General features: G+C 32.4%; 1 protein-coding gene across 1 annotated transcript; it reads right to left on the reverse strand.

The window, feature by feature from the left end:
- Positions 1–7,900: 7,900 nt before the first annotated feature.
- LOC115969315 (trimethyltridecatetraene synthase-like) lies at positions 7,901–10,852 on the reverse strand. The gene is made up of 2 exons (XM_031088940.1): positions 9,932–10,852; positions 7,901–8,688 (listed from the first exon to the last, which is right to left on the reverse strand). The coding sequence occupies exons 1-2, from the start codon at positions 10,838–10,840 to the stop codon at positions 8,065–8,067; spliced, it is 1,533 nt and encodes a 510-aa protein (XP_030944800.1). The 5' UTR covers positions 10,841–10,852; the 3' UTR covers positions 7,901–8,064.
- Between the last annotated feature and the right edge of the window lie 3,283 nt (positions 10,853–14,135).

Genomic DNA, 14,135 nt, shown 5'->3' on the forward strand with positions numbered 1-14,135 from the left:
TGAATATACATGTGGGAAATACATCACGTTTTTTACCTTATCTATTTGCCTACCCAACATTTTTTTTGGCCCTTGACTTTTTGCCCTTGCATATATATAAAAAGAAGTGGTGACTTCTGAATCTGATACCACACGCTATGGATGTTTGTTCAGTAGAAAAAGACATATCACCTAATTAGCTCAATCAGTGTGCGTTTGGGATGGCTGAATTTTTCAATTTATCTCCACTTTTAGCTTATTTTTGCTACTATTTATAGATTTCATTGTATTTTTTGATACTATTCATGAGTCTTACCATACTATTTAACTTCTTTTTTAACCTTTTTTTTCTACACTTTTAGCAAAAAAGTTTTATGTTTCAATTAAATAAACCTACTTCTTTTCTCTTCCTTAAACCTGCTAAAAGCCACATTGACCAAAAAAAAAGAAAAGAAGTGCCTTAAACTACTAGAACATAACCCCACCCATCTAACCCACCAATGCCAAAATTACACAAAGGCAATTCCCACACAGCACCAGTATCAATCAAGGTTTTAAAACCCGGACCGAATTGTACGATACGACTGGGAAAACCTTGAACCGCTCATTTTTGAGGTTCTTTTAGTCTCAAGAACCGCTTTATGGGAAAAAAGAAAGGATTCGTGCGAACCGTGGTCGGACTTCACGGTTCTTGCAATTCCTTTTTTTTAGCAAATACTGGCTGAAATTAAAGATTTGGCCGGCATGTAATTTGGACTTTTTTCAGATCTAGAATCAAAAGATTTGTGAGAGAAAAAGAAAACAAACTGAGAGGAAGAATATGACAAAGTAGGGGTTGTGCGAAGTTGAAGCAGCAAGCTAGCAATCCAACACAGATCGCCAGTCACAACCTTCATCTTCATCTTCATCTTCGTCTTCTAATTCTATGTCTTCTTCTTACTTCTTTTTCTCCTTCTTCTCTTTCTTCTTTCCGTCTCCACTGCTGTGGTTTTCGTTTCTCACCTTCTCTCTGTTTGTGTTTGTGTTGATTCTTTTGAATTCTTTTTTATATTTCCAAAGCCCTTTCACGTGACTTACATTGGGTAAGAAGAAAACTTTTAATTTTTGAATTAAAGATGGCAAAATGTTTCAGCCATTAGATTTTTGCAACTGAGCTCAGGATGTGACTATTGATAGATTGATATGTGACAAGCATTTGATGACTGTCAACCCAGCGCACTGGTGAATACAAAAGAAAAATCAAATTGAGTAAAAAAAAAAAAAAAAAAAACGTATAAGGCCTCCACTAGTTATTGAGGACTTGGTACACTTAGGTGCACTCATTATTATATACAATTAAGTATATAATAATTATTAAATAATTATTTTAATTTAAAATTACAAAGTGTCCTTCTAATTCCTATATTATTACAATATTATTATCACCAGTTTAACTAATCAACCTATAAATAAATAAAGAAATATTATATCTATGTATGCTTAGGATATGATATTTCTTATTTTTGTCCCGGGAAAGTTATGATATGAAAAAATAGATTTGAAAGATAGATTTTTATATTTAATTGGGTCATTTAATATATTTATTTATATTTAAATAATTATTAAATTAATTATGACGTTATCACGATTTGACCCTAGTTCAACCTCGGTTTAACCTTAAAAATCTTGAACATCTCACTTTTACGGTTCAATGAACGGTCCGGGTCTGAAAACCTTGGTATCAATACCAAAGAAACTATCAAAAATTTCTTCCTCTTCTTGCATATTGATTTTCCTTAATTCTCTTTTGTTGTTCCCACGTAGCACCAATATCCATTTTGGGTTTTCAAATTGATTGATTTTCCTTAATTCCCACACAACACCAATATCCATTTCAGATTGATTTTCCTTAATTCTCTTTTGTTGTTCAAACTTAAAACGCTCTTCTATAGTATACTAGAATTTGTGTATATTTCAAATGGTTATTTTGTATATAAAGATACAAAGAATGAACAACCAATACAGTACTGAAACATAATTTTTTTTTTTAATTTAAAAAGAAAAAGCCTCTGATCACGCACATAGATATAATTTATTTGAAAAGTTGCTTGTAACAAAGTGTTTGTATTTGAATTATAAGTATTTATCAATGTAGATATTAGTTTCAATAATAATAACAACGTGATTAACTCTACAATTAGGCTATATAGTAAAGTAGATCATGTCATCTTAATATGGATAAAGGGATAAAGAAATTAAAGTATTAACTTGTAAAAAAAAAATTGTGTTTGTAAACGATCTATCATGTTTGGAGTTATAAAATCTGAAAATTAAATCAAATGTACAACTCATGAATTCCTATAACATATAAGAGAGATTAATAATTGGAAACAAATTTATGTGATCGTTGTTATTCACCGAATAGGTTGGAGGCTACTTTGGGCGTGAATATTGCTGCAAAGCTATTGATGCTCATTGCTTTGACTTCTTCCTCAATTAACAATTAATTTTTTTTTTCATCAAAAAAAAAAAAAAAACGATTAATTTTCTCCATTGTGCTGCAAAGTACACCATGTGGTGACCTATATTAAACATGGTAAAAATTATTAGAATGAATCTTATAACATAAATAAAGGCCAAAATGGACATTTGCCCCTTTTGTTTATATATAACTTGATTTTCATTAAATCGAGTTTTTCATTGAAATTCAATTTTTTTTTAAATCGAATTTCAAAACAGAGACATTTTACTAGATAGTTTCAGAACATGGGTATTTTCTACTTGTTTTGAGCGAAAGTGGCAAATGCCCATTTTGGCCCATAAATAAATATATAAACAAAACAAAACAATTACTATGAAACTAAAACCTTTTGTTCTACATATCAGGCTAAGAGTAGGTGGAAGAAAGAGGAAAATGAAGATAATGGGGAATCTCTTCATTGTTGCTGAAATGTTAATGATGATATGGGGGTAGTATACTATGGTAAACTCATAACGGGTATCATATATGTTTAGAGAATTATATTCTTCTTAACCACAACTTATTATTTCCAAAATTAAATTGTCCCACTTTTGTAGTAGAGTTAGGACTTGAATATTAGCTATCAGATGAGTACTGTGGAGTGTGGACGGAGTACTATTGTGCACAGTTTAAAAAAAAAAAAAAAAAAAAAAAAAAACACTTGCAAAGTAATATATATAGAGTCATGTGTTTATTTCATATTATATAATATGAAATAAACACATGACTATATTCAATACTTTTTTATATGAAATATAATCATTATTGTTTATTGCCAATACGATTTATTCTAAGGACACATTTAATAGACTATAATAGGTACTATAATGTAACAGCTATTCTTATAGTTTAACTATACAATAATTTGATTAAATTTTTAATACATGAAATAGTCATTCCTTATGAATAGCTATTTTTTAAAATGAGAAATAACTATTCCTTTCTAAAAATGTTATAATAACTATTCCTTAGTAGATGTATTAATTTATAACATTAATATATTTCTAAATAAATAAACTTTCCATATTAACCTAATAATTATGGAAATAAAAAATCATCAAAAAATAACTCATCTCTCTAAAATTTAAAATATATTATTTTCTAGAAAATATAATTGTATGAATGAGATATTTCTTAAAATATATCATTAGTTTTATTCTAATGTTACAACACAACCAAACTAATGAATAAGTTTAATTATTCCATTAAAACACATTTTATTCATAGTAATAAAGACTATCATTCCTACTGCAATCTACATTCAATGTACCAAATGTACCCTAAGAATATCAAGTTCTTGAACAGTTTCATAATTTTTTTTATATCCATGAATAGTTTCGTATTATCAAGTAAATATATAACCACTAGGCTCTTTTTTTCTTTTTTTTTTGGTCTACTGTCATATATATATATATATATATATATATATTTGAATTTTGGATAAATTTGTTTTGAAGACATAGATTAGTAGAAGAGTGTCTTTTTTTTCTAGGCGTTTTAAGTGGAGTTGGAAATATATTTTTACCGTGTTGTCCTCAAGGTTTTTCCTGTTAAACCTAAGGTTTATAGGTATTTTTGAATTACATAAAAGTCTAGTCCAAAGAGAAGAATTCTCTTATCGATAGTATAGATATTCACTATTTTTATGGGACTCCCGTTTGTACTATGTGCCGGCTTTATTGAACCCAACGTGTCTTTGATAAAAGGACAAAGTTTAGCTACCTGAAGGTGAATTTTGACAAATTTATTATTGGATTACATTTTCTTCATATACTCTATGCTTGCAAAATTTCTAGAAAATTAAAAATCAATAGCTATGTCATCAATAAATTGTTTAAATTATAAGTTTTTTTAGTTAAAAATATGCACAAAATATAAGCTCATAAATCATATAGTAAATAATATCCAATTGGCACAAAATTTTACATGTGTATTAAAAGTGTAAAGAACATACAATTTAACATATAGATTTTCAAAATATGTAGTAATGTTAATTTTTTTTTAAAGGAAGTTGTAACCTTATGTTACAACCAATTTTGTAACTAAACTTTGTCCTCTATAAAATGAGTAAAAATAAATAAATAAGTGATGTTAGGCACAACATGCAAAACTACATAGATTCTTAAGAGATACTAGTACATGCATTCCACCACGTAAGGCGGCTCAACAATATAGGCAAATGATGTGGTCGCCTAAGGCCCCTAAGCAAACAAAGCCCCCAAATTTTAACTTATAGAGTTATTTCTTTCATTGTAATAGTATTAATTATGCACAAATATTAGCCAATAAATAAAATAATTTTTTAATCAAATGAAAAACAAGAAAAAGAGAGTGAAAAAAATATTACATCCACAATATTTTTCATAACAAATCCTAAGTGGCAAGTTATTAATGGCTATTATTGGTGGGCAAAAAAATAATTTCAATGGTGAGTTCAAATTAAAACTACTAACAACTTAACACCTACGATTTTTTATAAAAATATTGTGAATTTAGTACTTTTAAAATAAAAAAAATAAAAAAGAGTAATACACAAATTCTAAGTGACAAGTTATTACTGGCTGTTATTAGTGGGTTAAAAAGTAATTTCAGTGATAGGTTTAAATTAGAACTGGTAGAAACTAAACATCTAGAATTTGTTATGAAAGTATTGTGAATGTAGCACTTCTCAAAAAAATAAAAAATAAAAGCAATACAAAAAATTTCACAACATTTTTCTAAACAATTGAGTTGGAAAACTTTTATTAGTTCTCATTTATGTCCACCATTAACATCATATTTTTACTTATACTATCATTCTACCACATCAACAGGTGTGAAAAGTTTTGTCAATTTTTTTTTTTTTTTTTGTGTCTATAGACTTTCTAAAAAAAAATTACGTGGTTAATTAGTAATTTTGTATCTAAAACAAAAGAATAGAGTTTAAGTAATATTTAAATTTATTTTAAAAATTCACATTTAAATATATAAAAAGACTCAATTTAGTTTTCACCCATGGCCCTAAATGCTTCAAGCCTCCCCTACCACGATGAAAGGAAAATGAACTACGCTCAATGGCAGCCCCATGAACTTTTTTTCAGAGTGGTCATTATGAAATTTAAATTATAAAAAATCTAATAAAAAGAAAACCTCATATATTGTCAACAAAACACACACACACACACACATACAAATACATAAAGTCTTACAATTATTTTCTACAAGTTTTCTTATTTTGAAATCGTTGCATATAGTCTTATTATCAATGTTGCAAGCTACATCTCTTTCAAAATCTTAGTTGATAAATTTTTTTTTTGAACTTTTCCATTTTGTTTGTAAGGGTCTAATCTATTGTTAAGGGGACTAAATTTTAAATACGAATTTTGGCTACAAACTTAGTTATAGCCTAATGCTACAACTCTCCCTAAACAAATTAATACGGCTACATATTTTTGGAAAATCTAACTATTGAATTACAGTTTCTTTATATTTTTAAAACACATGTTATTTACTATTCGATCTATATAGTTATTTTTTTATGTATAATTTTAGTCTACAAAAAACAATTTTAGGGTGGTCAAAAATATTTTCTAAAGGTAAAAAAATTATAAAACTTTTAAAATTTATATTTAATTATTCAAGCAGGGTGGTCTTGTGATCCCACCCTGACTTCAATGTAGAGCCACCCTTGAGGCTGATGTTTCTTTTTTTCTAAAGTACCCTTCGTTTCACAACCTTTTTTTCCACTTTCGAAAGAAATATGAGATCCAAGCAGTGCAGCTAAAATGGAGCCTAACTTGATAGGATAGAAAATAGGATTGTCAAACTTTAAAAGTGATCGATTTAGCCTAAACAACAATTAAGGCTTTGTAATTTTGTATATATCCCAAAAAAAAAATCTTGAGTTGTTATTGCTGTTTTTATTATAGCTAGAGATATGTAAAGAGATGAAAAAAAAAAAATTGATAATAACAATTAAGATTTTATGTTTATTTAAAAAAAATTGATAAAGCAATAGATGAGAAGTACGTTGATAAGAACAAATAAACACACCAATGTTACAAGCTCAAGGAAATTTTCAGACCCTAGTCAACTCAATTATCCATCATTCTCCATGGTATTTGGAAACATGAGGGTTGTTCAATACACCCGTGTGTTGACCAATGTTAGGGCTGCTGGGTCTGTCTATGAAGTGACCATCAATGTGCCAATGATGGTGGTCCTAAAATAAAGCCTACAAAGCTTGTTTTTAAATATGTTGGGAGAGAAACGAAGGTACACGGTTACCTTTGTGACTAAGAGAGATACACCCAAGGCGGCCAAGTCTTAATTTAGGGTAATTGTCTAGAGCAACGCCAAACACCATGTTAAGAGCCCAATTGTTTTTTCATGGACACAATTGTGAGATTAGAGTCTATGCCATGCCGTTTTTGGGTTAATTTTATGATCCATGGGGCTAGTAGAAGGACACATGTGGATCAAGATATGAGTTGCCTGAAGTTTGGGGTTGCTAGTCGGTTGGTTTAGGAATGTCTAGTGATAGAATGTTTTCCAATGAGACTTCCTAGTGTTAATGAACATGATGAGTGACATAATAAATAAATAAATAATAACAAGACAACTACAAAATATTTACAAATTAATGCGACAATTAGTATGATTTGTGCCACATCAATAAAATAGAAAATAAATTTCTTAATTTTTTTTTTTTATGTTTAAAAATTGATACATCAGTTTGTAAATCCTATGTAATAAAACTTATAATAGTTGTAGTACACAAAACATCTTTTTGAAGTATTTGCATTTTTTTTTTTTTTTTTGAAAGAACCAAATATAGCTAGGTTCTCCATAATTTGCCAATCTAATAAAAGTCATTTCTCTCAAAAATAAAAATCTAATAAAAGTCATATATATCATCTAATTATATTTCACATATATTTTAACCTAAAAGCTAATTAATTTTACCAAGAAAGGTTGCAAATAGAGAATAACAAAAGTCAAACATGGTGTTGATTCCTATGTCTTATCCCATTGTTTTGTTCTTATTTTTTTCCTCAAATAAAAACTCTGTCCTTATCTATCTATCTTGCATTAGTATCTACTTATTTTGCAATTGGATGCCAAAGAATGTGAATACCTTTAATCTCTTCTCCCTTGTCGAATAGGAGGTTTGGGGTAGATAGCTAGCAAAGCAAAGTTTGGCTGCAACACTTGTTGGGGTAATTTGGTTTTAGTAAGCAGGGTTTTTAATCACATAACTACTTTTTTAAACTTTTTTCTTTTGATTCAAATCGTTGAAAAGTTTCAATGAAGTATTTTTGAACTGAAGAGTTTGTCAACTAATTTTTATCAAATGTATTTCAATAGAAATTCTTATTTATGAACTACCATAAACTATCAAGTGCGTCTGAAATCGCGCAAGACAAAAAAGTATTAGTAGAAATCATTTAAACAACGAAGTTGCAATTTTATTTTCAATTAAGGCAGAGTCATGGCACATGATTATTGGTTACAACACAACCAAGTACGGCAATAAGGATACACATAATAGGAAACTGGTACAAAATATAAGAAAATACAACATACGAGATCGATTTTTGTCATAACTAATAAAGATGAAGCGGGAGTCGTGGCTTCATGACTGCAACAAGTGGAAATTTTCTAGGCGTAGCCAAGCCATAAATTTCCTCCATGTTCAAATCTTCTGGCTTCATATTGTCTGGCAATTTCCACTCAAATCCATGCAACATATTAGCCAAGCTGGAGCTAATCATCTTTAGTCCAAGGCTATACCCAGGGCACATCCTCCTCCCTGAACCAAACGGCAATAGCTCAAAATTTTGTCCCTTCACATCAATAGCCTTACCCAAAAATCTCTCTGGGCGGAACTCTTCTGGTGCATCCCATATTGATGGATCCCTTCCTATACTCCAAGTGTTTATGAATATTGTTGTTCCTTTGCGAATGTCATAACCAGCTACATTGCAGTCTTGAAGAGCCAAATGTGGTGCAAGCAATACGGCAACAGGGTGTTTTCTCATTGTTTCTTTCATAATTGCATCAATATAAGGAAGCTGTGGGATGTCTTTCTCTTCTACCCATCTGTCTCTTCCAATAATCCGATCCAGTTCTTCCGTTGCCTTTCTGATGAGATGTGGTTGCTTCATGAGTTCAGACATAGCCCATTCCACAGTAGTTGCAGAGGTATCTGTACCTCCTGCTACAAGATCCTGACATTAATGAACAGAAACAAAAATTGTCATTCACTATATATTTATCATTTAGGGGAATAAGGGCAGGCCTTCTTTTTTTTTTTTTTTTTGGAAACCTATAACTCCAACCATTTATAATTAAGGTTGATATCTTTTAGCCTATCCTCCAAATTTTAGAACATGTCTTATTAAATTGATGAGTCAATTTTTAAATACAATACAAAAAAATATTTTTATTATTTTGTTAATTTGGCACCAATCAAATTCATCAGTGCATCTATTTATAAGTTTTTTTTTTTTTTTTGGAAAAATGTTGTTAACTGTACATGTAACAACATTTTCCTATGTTTTTTGTCATGTTCAGGTTAGGTTGATTTGCCATAAACACACCTAATATGTATGCCTGGAAAAATTAGACTCGAGCTCATTGACACACTCGATTCCGAAAGAAAAAAATGGGTATAATAATTAAACTTGTGAGAAAAAAATTATAAAAATAAAGAAAATATAAGAAAAAGAATTGTTAACTTGAAACTGACCTACTAAAATGACAGGAATATGGGTCAGGATAGACCCATTTTTAGGGGATGATTTTATTTCTAATCTAGTTTTTATTCTCAAATATTTCTCTATCTAATTCTCACTTTCTCACTTTCTTCTCTAAATTTTTCTTAGACTCTCTATCTCTTAGTGTGAGTGTGAGCCGTGATAATATTCAAACAAATGTCATAAACCTGAAATTTTTGCTTTGAGGCCAACTTTTAATACCAGTATAATATATAGGCAGATAGATGTATGCGTACGTGTTAACTTAAGTGTAAGTGAAAACTATATATATATGAGTAAATTAATACAGTACGAAGATTATTGATTCAATTTTTTTTTTCTGAACTTTTTAATTTTATATTCTTTATATATATATATATATATATATAAATAACTTATTAAATAGATAGATGTATGCGTACGTGTTACTTGAGTGTAAGTGAAATCTATACATATAGAAATGAGTAAATTAATATTTTAGGAAGATTATTGATTCAATTTTCTTTTTAACTTCTTAATTTTATATTATATTATATTATATATATATATATATATATAAATAACTAATTAACATTATTACTTTTACTTTTACATTATTCCCTCTGCATGCATTCACGGTTAGAAAAATAAAAGGCACCAAAAATATATACAATTATTCTCCGTCTGCTAATTTACAAGAAAAAAAAATTTAATTAGAAAGGTTAATAAGGCATACCTGAGTGAGCGCTTTGATATTGTCATAAGTGAGCTTAACATCAATATTAGGATCATCGGCAAGCTTTAATAATAAATCCACCATATCCTTTGGCACAAAATCTTTCACGCTTTCTCTCTTTGCCTTATGTTCACCAATAACATGGTCGTGGAATCGATCAAATTTTTTTGTGATAGCCTTCATTCGCTTCACGTATCCCTGCAAGTCCAAGAAATCGAGCCATGGTATCCAGTCCCCAATGTTCAACACCCCATTTAGCAAGAACAGTTCGTCTAACATATCTTGAAATTCTTTGAGTGTCACTATTGAAGACTCGTATTCAGACTCACTGAAATACTTCTTGCCCAATACAATTCTGCTTATGACGCTTAATGTAAGGCGCGAGAGATGCTCTTTCAGCCTAATCGGCTTCCCAGACAAGGCACATAAGCGTGAGAGAAGAGCACGCCTTTCTTCGACACGAATATACTCAAAGGACTCTAGTTGTTTCGAGCTAAATAGCTCAGAGAGATATATCTTACGCCCTTGGCGCAAATATGGTCCATAAGGTGCCCATGAGATATTGGTGTAGTTATAAGTGGTGTATTTCCCAGCAGCAGTTTGGGGTCTACATGCAAAGATGTGATCATGTGTTTTTAGGAATTGCTTTGCCATTTCGGCAGATGAGGCAACCACTACTGGGACAGACCCGAACTTAAGTTGCATAAGTGGCCCGAACTTTTGAGACAATTTATGAAAGGATTGGTGAGGGAGAGGACCAATAGAGTTTAGATTGCCTATGATAGGCCAAGGTTTGGGTCCTGGTGGAAGTTTTAGCTTGTGGAATCGAAGGGGGTTATTTTTGAAGAAAAAGAGCAAAGCAGCTAGCCATGCCATGGCTAAAACAGCAGCCCAAGAAGTGAGCTCCATTGCTGAGGATTTTGTTGGTTGCAGTGGTGAGAGAGTTCGGGTTGGTTTGGGGGGGTTTATATAGGTTTAAATCTAAGGGTAGTCATGAAGAGTTTCATTTTCATAGCTGTACTGTATCTTAAACACGAGCTGCACATGGAGTTGTGAGATAGTCAGATAGAGAATATTACGCACCAATCACATATAATTAAAATGAACACGTTAGAAAAATGTGAAGAAGTTAAAATAATTATAAAATAAAAGAAGAAAAAGCTACAGCTTAAAGTTAAAGGTTGAACTATTGTTATTTTCTTAAGATGATATTAGAATACAATATGCACGTATGGCTAATAATGATCCCTTTAGTACCTAATTAGTACACGTAATCATATTTCCATTGAGTAGAGAGAGGAAAATAGTAAAGGTTTCACGATGCACAAGGGGGAGGTAATTAAAACACGCCTGTAATTAGAAAAAATAAAAATAAAAAATAAAAAATAAAAAAGGGGTGAAACAAGTTTGTCTCATGATTTAATAATCCACCGCTGTAAGCCAATAACTTTTCTATCAAATGTGACCCCTCCTAGTTTCCTACCTTCACGGCTTCACTGCCTTGTGCTCAATCAAATTCACTTGCTCCCCTCTTAGGGTCCATTTGGAAGGAGAGGTAAAATACAGTGAGAGGGTTGAAAATAAGAAAGACATAGAAAAGTTATAGGATACAAGAAATTTTAGTTTTCTTTATTTGTGTTTGGTTGGAAGTGAAAAAATGGAGGAATGAAAAAAATAAATTTGAATAAATTTACTTATATGTCCTGGTTAAAAAAATGATGCACAATTAAAACCAAAAAAAAAAAAATGAAAACAACCAAAGAAAAAAAAAGGCAATCACCCAAATTTATTAAAAACTAAAAATCACGCCCAAAAAAAAAAAAATCACATATAGTTAGACCCAAAAAAAAAATATTTGTGTGTGTGTGTGTTCCACCCACAACTTAAGCCTAGAAAAGGGAGAAAAAAACAAAAAGCAACCAAAAAAAAAGCACTACAACTCACACCTAAGAATAAAAAATTTAAAAGAGAGAGAGAGAGAGAGAGAGAGAGAGAGAGAGAGAGAGAGAGAAGCAACCAGCAAGCACATAAAAGGAGGAGGGCTAGTTCAATCATTAACTGAAACTATTCATTCACTTGTTCCTAGCAATTTTCCATCCTCTCATTCTCTCCAACAAAACACACATAAAATTAGTTTTCTCTTTCCTATTTTCTATCCTCCTTGTTTCACCCCCCAACTAAACAAACCCTTACTCTCACATTTTCAATCTCTTATTCCAATTTCTACATAGAAACCGACTTGTTAGTAGGTTTGGTTGGAATTATGGAAAAGTGAGGATGAAAAATGCAGGTGTGGAGATCGGCCCAAAATCACAGTCTGGCTGGGCCCTAGGCCCGTCTAAGAAGTCAATATGACCCAAGCAATCCTTATTTAGGCCCACGGGGGTAAAGAGAACATGTCAGAGGAGTAATTTCTCCTCGGATACTGCAAAATCCGGAGCAAAGGTACATCCAAGCCATTATAATCCATCCTTCCAATGCGTAAAGAAGAAGGAAACCCGAAATATCTCAGTAAAGACTGCTACCACCACATTAAATGCAGTACAACTACTCTCCTGGCCGCATTAATGAGGAGAAGACCCCTGAACAGTGCTACCTTGGCTACCGCAACTCACAAAGAATTGATAGGGGTGTCTGATGGGACAGGTGCTCAAGTGAGGGTTTGGATGATCAACAAGTGTAAAGCCCAAATGATTGGAAAGGGCCTATATAATATGTAAAAGTCCCCCAAGAAAGGGGACGGAGAAAAGAAAGAGAGAATACTGTAGAGAAGTCTTACTGCATTGATCTGTGTCCATTAATCAAGTTTTTAGCCTTCTCATTTGTAACGGACCTCTTCATGGTGGCATTTTTGTTCTTATTTCTGTATTCCCTTAACCCATGCAACAAACCGTTTAAACTAACTGAAACCAAGTTCTTCAGCCCATACTCTATAAAAAATTCATTGTGTGGGACTTTTTGGGTCAAGACTTGACTGACAAGTATTGGGCCACTAAAATTGTGACCCTACAATTGGCGCCGTCTGTGGGAAGAACCTAAGTGTCAGCAAGCATAATAGTTAAGCATGGCAGGACTAGGTCCATACTAGGAGAATCCCCACCAAGCTAACCCTCAATAGACAGAACTTATTGAGTCTCAGCGGCAAAATAATCCTTCTAACCCAGGCAACAGAAGGAATCATGAGGGAAGCGTACATACTACCCAGACGAGCCAAAGTCATACCCAAATAGGCAGTTACGTATCTCAAAGGCGAAACAACCATCAGGCTATACAGCGAGAGATAGATAACCTGAAAAGAAAGTTGCGACATGCACAGCGAAAGCGATCTCCCTCCAGCTCAGATGCATCCTCTGACAAGGAAGACGTGAGTTATCAACGGAGGTCGAGAACATCCCCAAGTGAAACCTTTTCTTATGAAAAGGAATTGCACCCAGTGCGAAAGTATGAGAGCCCATCTAGCAAGGGTTTGGGAAATGACGCCATGAACAAGGCACTAGACCAGATCTCTAGATCACCCTTCATGCACAGGATAGAAGGGGCTAAATTACCTCAACATTTCAATCAACCTACGTTTACCATTTACAACGGCCGAGCAGACCCAGTGGAGTACGTGAGCCAGTTTAACCAAAGAATGGCCATCTACTCCTAAAATGAAGCCCTAATGTGCAAAGTCTTCTCGTCTAGCTTGGGGCCAATGGCGATGAGATGGTTCAACAGCCTAAAAACAAATTCCATAGGCTCTTATAAGCAACTCACTCAGGCTTTTTTTTCTCACTTTATTACAAATAGCAGAGTCCCTAAACCCCTAAGTTCGTTGTTGTCCCTGTGCATGCGCGAGGGAGAGACCCTAAAGGCGTATTCGGATAGATATTGGGAGATGTATAACAAGTTGGATGAGAACCACGATAATGTCACTATCAGCACATTCAAAAGCGGTCTCCCCACCAAGCACGACTTAAGGAAATCTTTAACTGGTAAACTCATTGCCAATGTTCATCAGTTGATGGATATGATTAATAAGTACAAAAGGGTGGAGGAAGATCAGCTACAAGGAAAAGGAAAGGAGAAGATCATTCCCTCCAAAGGGAATGATTACAAGTCGGAACGATATATCAATAACCAGCCGAGGAGAGATTTTCCGAGATAGGCTGGACAAAACAGCATGCAAACGGTTAATGCCGTATTCAGAGAGCCAGTGCAGAAA

The sequence above is a fragment of the Quercus lobata genome, chromosome 11, assembly GCF_001633185.2.
Source record: "Quercus lobata isolate SW786 chromosome 11, ValleyOak3.0 Primary Assembly, whole genome shotgun sequence".
In the NCBI taxonomy this organism is placed as follows: domain Eukaryota; kingdom Viridiplantae; phylum Streptophyta; class Magnoliopsida; order Fagales; family Fagaceae; genus Quercus; species Quercus lobata.

Bases quoted from the DNA above. Each gene is read 5' to 3' on its own strand.
- LOC115969315 (XM_031088940.1), bottom strand. From the start codon at position 10,840: ATGGAGCTCACTTCTTGGGCTGCTGTTTTAGCCATGGCATGGCTAGCT. The intron at 8,689-9,931 runs GTATGCCTTATT...CATTAATGTCAG, and splicing joins ATATCAAAGCGCTCACTCAG to GATCTTGTAGCAGGAGGTAC.